The sequence below is a fragment of the Sorex araneus genome, chromosome 1, assembly GCF_027595985.1.
Source record: "Sorex araneus isolate mSorAra2 chromosome 1, mSorAra2.pri, whole genome shotgun sequence".
Classification (NCBI taxonomy): Eukaryota; Metazoa; Chordata; class Mammalia; order Eulipotyphla; family Soricidae; genus Sorex; species Sorex araneus.
Genome location: NC_073302.1, coordinates 439,960,566 through 439,967,615, shown reverse-complemented (window position 1 = coordinate 439,967,615; position 7,050 = coordinate 439,960,566). Strand labels below are relative to the sequence as shown.

At 41.4% G+C, this 7,050-nt stretch overlaps 1 protein-coding gene across 1 annotated transcript; it reads left to right on the top strand.

The window, feature by feature from the left end:
- Positions 1-1,787: 1,787 nt before the first annotated feature.
- On the top strand, positions 1,788-7,050 carry LOC101543298 (trypsin). The gene is made up of 5 exons (XM_004608346.2): positions 1,788-1,852; positions 4,565-4,724; positions 5,394-5,647; positions 6,173-6,309; positions 6,840-7,050. The coding sequence occupies exons 1-5, from the start codon at positions 1,813-1,815 to the stop codon at positions 6,987-6,989; spliced, it is 741 nt and encodes a 246-aa protein (XP_004608403.2). The 5' UTR covers positions 1,788-1,812; the 3' UTR covers positions 6,990-7,050.

The following is a 7,050-nucleotide window of genomic DNA, read 5'->3' as shown; positions in this document are numbered from 1 at the left end:
TGACCAGTTACCCTAGCCACTTGCCAAAATACCTCTGTCTGGTAATTAAGTAAGATTTCTTTCTGAAACAATAAGGCATGTACTGCTTATGTAATCAAACTCTCTGTGAACTTCTTGCTGCCTGACACTATCAAGAGACCACTCTGTGGGTGAGATAGTTGACCCCAATATACTGGAATAAAATTCCTACTGCTTTTGCATTATCGAGTTAGTGTTTCTGTCCATCTGGACACTTGGGAACCCATAGTCCAGCATTTAACAAGCCCTGTCCTAGTAGCTTCAGAACGATCCATATGCTTAATTAAAAATAAATCAAAAGGCACAACTTGTAAAATCAGACTGCTTTGTAAAAACTTTTTTTTTAAATGTAAGCTTCTGTATTTTCATTTTCAATATCAAAGCAACATGCTTGGGAATCTAAGTCAATGTATTTTTTGAGTAAATGAAAGTTTTATAGTGTTTCTCTTGGCTTTATAAGTCTAAGTAATTGCATCATATTTTATAAAAGTATTGAATCATGCATCATTTGATAACAAACCCACGTAAATATTTTTATCACATAATTACCAAATCATAGTGAATAATTCTATAATCATGACGGCATTTTAATTAGGAGTATATTATTTGAGGTAGTGGATTATTCTCATATAGATTATTCTATGCATTTTAATTCAATTGCCCCCCCATTAAAAACTTTAAATTGAACTAACTCTTTTCTTTTTTTTGTTTTTTGTTTTCCTTTCTTTTTTTAAAAAATTTCTATTAGTGAATCACTGTAAGGTTACAGTTATAGACTTATAAACTTTCTTGCTTGCATTTCAGTCGTACAATGGTCGAATACCCATCCCTCCACCAGTGCCCATTTTCCACCACCATGGTACCAGCATCCCTCCCCCCAACCCCACCCCTTCTCCTCCACCCCACCCTACCTCTGTGGGAGCACAGTCCCTTTTGCTCTCTTTATCCTTTTCGGGTGTTGTGGTTGCAACAGAGGTATTAATTTGCCATCATGTTCAGTCTATATTCTACCTTCAGCCAGCATCTCCCATCCTGAGAGGGCCCTCCTAACACCATTTACTTGGTGGTAACAGATGGGAAGTTCTATGGTTATGGATGATATCTCTATGTTAGTAAAATTCAGTCCCCCCAAAGGCACTGTCTTTCTTTCACATTGTCATATGATGGAGAGATACACAATATCTCAGACACACTAACTGAGATACCTGAAAATAAGATTTGGAAACATTCCAAGTGGCTCCAAAGTATGGTATTTACTAAGCTGTAGGTAAGTGCAAAGAAATCATATTTCTTTGCTTTCATTTATTGTAGTTTTAATAAGAATCTTTTGTTTTTCGAGGAGCAAGTGTTTTCCATTAATGTTTTGAAATTAACATGGATCTTTAGAACCAGAGTAACCAACTGGCCATGTTTCATCATTGTGAACAAGTCCATATTAATTAAACATCAAGGTTTCCTGGCCCAAGTTTACATTTGAGACAACGAAGTTTGTTGTATTTGTGTCTGGGAATCAAAGCACTTGTTGGTATCCTTGTTTGGTGACCTTTCTCTAACTTACCTTTCCATTTGGGAGAACAGTTTGCACCAGGTGGCTTCATTTTCTCATTCCCATAACCTCTGGAAAATTAGACAAAGATGAATGTTTAATTTGGTGCTAAATTATCTACATTTAGATTTGTGAGTTTCCAGTGAAGTCACCTTTCTGGCATCAGGGCCATAGTTCCAAAGGCAAACGTAGAGGTATAAATACCTGTGGATGCAAACTGTTCAGTGTATCACATCTAGTGAGCAACCATGAAGTCTCTCATCTTCCTCGCTCTCCTGGGAGCCGCTGGTGAGTCTCCATATGCTAAGAACTGAATCAGAAAGCTACCAAGGATAGATATGTATAGTTAGGGTCACAAAAAAAATTTTATAGAACAATGCGAATACAAATTGTACTTAAGGTGGTGATCATTTCTCAATAACACTATAAGGATAGAATTATATCAGCTCACTGAAAAGCAAGTAAATCACCTTATTATTATTTAAAAGTTCATTTTTGTACTTTGGAAGAGAGCAACAAATTTTGAATATAATGTCTAAACTTGGGGCTGGAGCGATAGCACAGTGGGTAGGGAATTTGCCTTGCATGCGGCTGACCTGGGTTTGATTCCTGCGCCTCTCTCAGAGAGCCTGGCAAGCTACTGAGCCAGGTTTGGCTCCTTCCTCCACCCCTTTGAAAGAATTCAGCAAGCTACTGAGAGTATCTCGCCCACATGGTGGAGCCTGGCAAGCTATTCGTGGCATATGACTATCCATATGACACGGATCCATGGCATATGGCTATCCGTGGCATATGGCTATCCATATGTCATACGCCATATGGATAGCCATATGCTATATGCCATATGCCATTTGGCATATCCATATGCCCAAAACAGTAACAACAAGTCTTACAATGGAGAGGTCACTGTTGCCCGCTCGAGCAAATCGATGAGCAACGGGATGACAGCGACTGTGACAGTGAATGTCTATACTCAAGACACTTACGCAATCAGATATTTCATAGATAACTAAATGTCTTTTATTGGGGAAATATTTCAATAGGAAGGAATGATTCATGTAGGAAGTAGAGAGAAAATCCAATTTTAACTTCCAATAAAAATCCATGAAGAAAAACAGACTAGATAATAGTTAACATTAAGGGAACATTTATTTTTATTTTATAAGGATTTGTGGTTCATAATTAGACTAATGTCTAATTTGGGGTGCCTTAAAAAGGCTACAGGGATAAGAGCCTGAGTCTCCTGGGTATTTAAGGGCCAAGGGGTCTCAAGGAAAAGACTCGAAGGGAGAAGGACCTCTAAAGCAGGGCTGAGGAGGCCCACCAGGCCCACTCCTGGTGATACTTGACCAACTGGTATCTGTGTGAAGGCCCAAGGCCAAGGATGCAATACTGCTATGGGTCCGCTGCCACAGACCATCAGAATCTTCCAACAGTGCTTTAAGGCCTCTGACGTCACTGGGGGTGCTGGGGCTATCTAGAGTTGCACCTTGAGATGGTCTGGAGGCCATTTGGTGCAGTGACAGAGCCCAGGTCTTGCATGTGTCCCAGGCATGTGCTTAGACTCTCTCCCCAGGCAGGCAAAGATGTTTCATTTCTCATGAATGAGGACTTTGAGCTGAGTTTTACAATAAAATGCTAAGAATTTTCCTGTATATAATACACCATTAGTACAAGAAATAGGACAATGATTTTATTTTATTTATGTATCTATTTACTCTGAACTCTCAAGGAGTCACTGGTTCCATCTGCAATTCTCAGCCTGTAAGGCCAGTGGATCGGTGAAAGGGCCCAGAGATATGATTTTTTGTGGGCCCTGCAGTAATGGAGATACACAGACCATCCCCCCCAAGGTCTTGAGGACCTCCAGGCCTGCATCTGGTGGAGCTCAGGGGACTTGGTGGTACCAGGAATCCAACTGGGTTGGGCTCAGCTAGATATTCTCCCTAACCTCCATATGATTTTCTGGCTCGAACTTTTAAAGTGCTTTATGTGTTAGATTTATACTACTCAAAATTATTCCCAAATTTGCCCAAATTGAGCAAGTATACATTAAACCTATGTGTCTTTATTCTTAGAAGCATCTTTTCCTAAATGATATTAAATTGCTTGAAAACTAAAGCATATAGAATATTAATATAGAATTTCAGAAATTCGAGAAATCTGAACAAATCTACATACCAGATCACAGTGATGAATAAATTGAAAAGTGCTAGAAAGATAATTGCAGTTAGGAGAAGGATTTGTATAATACTTTATGAAATTCTTTTGTAATAAATATAGCGAAAAAGACATGAAGGAATTGAAGAGCAGTAATATAAAGTCTACATTTACATTTAGAAAATTAGATGATCAGATCATCTCTCAAAGTCTCATTTATGTCAAATCATGTGTATATTGACCTTATACTTACCGTAGCAAATGGACACGGTTTCAGTAAATAGATTGACTATTATGAGGCTTTTGATCAAGGCTTTGTGGGTAAAAGCTTTATATAACTTTGTGGTGTCCAGAGCATTTATTTTATAAAACAATTCCTGATGCATGGGAAGGTAGGTGTGTGATTATGCATTCATATATGATGGTGATATGTAAGAAGTATATTCATTTCATTTAAATAAAAGTATTAGAGGACCAAATACATGCTACAGAAGATAAGGCAGTTGCTTTGCAGGATAACTACCTGAGTTCTGTCCCTGGCATAATGTCCCCTGAGCTTGCCAGGAAAGATTCCTGAGCACAGAGTCAAGAGTAAGTGCTGGCATTTGGAGCACAGTTTATGTTTCCCCAAAACAACAATTAGATGCATTAGTGGTCTATGTAGCTTATTTGTTGCAGGGAGAGAAACAGGTCTTGAAAGTTTACTTTAAATCTACAATTTCCTGAATAGATGAGATAAGGGAACAATGTCTGCTCTCTTCTGATTAACTGAAAAAATGTGCTGCTAAAAAGATCTTCTGAGGTAGGTCTGCCTAAGAGTTTTCAACTTTTCTCCACCAGTTGCTTTCCCCGCTGACGATGATGACAAGATCGTCGGGGGATACGCCTGTGGCAGGAACTCCGTCCCCTACCAGGTGTCCCTGAACTCCGGCTACCACTTCTGCGGTGGCTCCCTCATCAACAGCCAGTGGGTGGTGTCTGCTGCTCACTGCTACAAGTCGTAAGTGACCAATGTTTATATCCCTGCTCACTGTGATCAACTCCATAGCACCATCAGAGTTCCTTACTGATTTGGACTGTGGGGATGAGCACTGAGATTCCAAAACACTCAGGTGTACCCTATTCCCCCAGCACCAGATTGGATTGGTAACATGAAAAGAGCTATAGGTATCCTGAGAAGTGGCTTAAAAACATTAATCAGCAAAGACTCACAATCAGGGAAAAGATGGTATAGGTGGTTACAAGGCACAAGGCATTTGCTCTACAACATGTGAAAAAGAACTTGTGCTCCAAAAAGAGTCTCTCATTTCTTTGCTGTCACATCTCCCTACAGTATCGGTAACCTAAGATGTGCCAATTAATTTCCACCAATATCATCTCCCTCTTTGTCTGTCACTATCTTATTGGGTGGGTTGGTCCACATTCCCATGCTGCAGTAGTCTAGTGAGATGGTTGTTGTGAGTCTGTGCTTTAGTGACAACTCCCTAGATGCACAATTGCTGAGAGGACTGCCTAATGAAGGACTAACCCAGAACCCATGTTAATAGACACCCGGGGGTGGTGTCTGCGCTAGTGCTCTTGATTGGGTTATTCCGGTAAGGAGAAGAAGCTGGAGTTATGCATCTAGAGAACATTAATCTTGTGTGTGTGTGTGTGTGTGTTAATATAGCCGCATCCAGGTGCGTCTGGGAGAACACAACATCGAGGTCACTGAGGGTGGCGAGCAGTTCATCAACTCCGCCAAGGTCATCCGCCACCCCAGGTACAATGGAAACACCATTGACAACGACATCATGCTGATTAAGCTGAGCAACCCCGCCACCATCAACGCCAGAGTGGCCACCGTCTCTCTGCCCTCATCCTGCGCATCTGCTGGCACCCAGTGTCTCATCTCTGGCTGGGGAAACACCCTGAGCAGTGGCAGTAAGTGTTGCCTGGAATAGAAGCAACTAGCATAAGAATATCAGCACTGAAAGGCAAGCTGAGGATCACTCATCCAAATTGTCACTGAAAGCAAGATTTGCAGAGGGTAGTGCATACATGGGTTCTTAGAATATAATCATTGAAGTTAGAATAATTCCTTTGCTAAAACGCAACAGAAGCCTGTTCTGACAAAGATGTCTGTACATCTTCAAATGAGGTGTGATGAGTGATTTTCAGAGAACTAGAAACTGAGCAAGTGAACAGAACAGAAGATAATACATTTACTGCCAGAGGTATAAGCCTGTACCTATATGTTATGTGGTACTCAGTCTATTTTAAGAACAGTCTCTGGTTTGAGATCTATCACTGTTTCTACTGTCAGAGAGAAAACAGAATGGTTTGGAAAACTTCCATTTATTGGTTACCCAAAGTAAGAACAGGGATGTTCGTATAGAGAGGAGAGATAACGAGAAAGCAATGTCCAGGAAACCTCTGGGTAATCTATCTGTACTCTTGTATCAACAGCCAACTACCCTGAGGTCCTGCAGTGCCTGACTGCCCCCATCCTGTCTGACAGCACTTGCCGCAATGCCTACCCTGGCCAGATCACCAGCAACATGATGTGCCTGGGCTTCCTCGAGGGCGGAAAGGACTCTTGCCAGGTTCCTTTCTTTACTCTCCTTTTACCCGGCTCAGTCTCCTGCATCTCTGCTCTATTTCCCCTGTCCAGACAAGGAAACTTGATAGTTTGTACCTGGGATAGATTATGGAGAAAAATAGCTTTGGGTGAATCATGGGCTTTATTTTTGTGCTGTCAACATTTTGGTTCAGTGCAAAAAAGATACACAGAAAATGATTTACAAACAATGCATCCAATTGCCTCTTCTGAGGAGGTGTATTATAAAAAGAGTCTTTGAATGGGGAAAGGGTAGGTGGGAAACACTCAACTCCCTCGTTCTCACCTCCTTTGGGGTCAAAAAGTTGCAAGTAAGAAATCAGGACATGGGAGTAGGGAGGAGAAAGAATGCAGACTAAGAAATGAAAAAGGAGGGCTAGGTTTCAAGGGATGTGAAGTGTGTCATGGAAGTTCATCAGCTTGGGAAGATGACCCCAGAGAAACCCAGGAACCCTTTGAGCCTTCTACCATCCGGGGAAGTTGGGGAATCCTAACTGTCCTTTTGTTCTTTCTCAGGGTGACTCTGGTGGCCCCGTGGTCTGCAATGGACAGCTCCAGGGCATTGTCTCCTGGGGCTACGGCTGTGCTCTGAAGGGCAAGCCCGGCGTCTACACCAAGGTCTGCAACTACGTGAGCTGGATCCAGCAGACTATTGCCTCCAACTAAATCCTTTATGTCTCCATGACCCATCCACCCCGACCCAAACAAATTCATTCATGTCTGAAAT

Coding starts and splice junctions, on each gene's coding strand:
- LOC101543298 (XM_004608346.2), top strand. CDS start 1,813: ATGAAGTCTCTCATCTTCCTCGCTCTCCTGGGAGCCGCTG. Junction 1,853..4,564: donor CGCTCTCCTGGGAGCCGCTG/GTGAGTCTCCAT, acceptor TTTCTCCACCAG/TTGCTTTCCCCGCTGACGAT. Junction 4,725..5,393: donor GCTGCTCACTGCTACAAGTC/GTAAGTGACCAA, acceptor GTGTTAATATAG/CCGCATCCAGGTGCGTCTGG.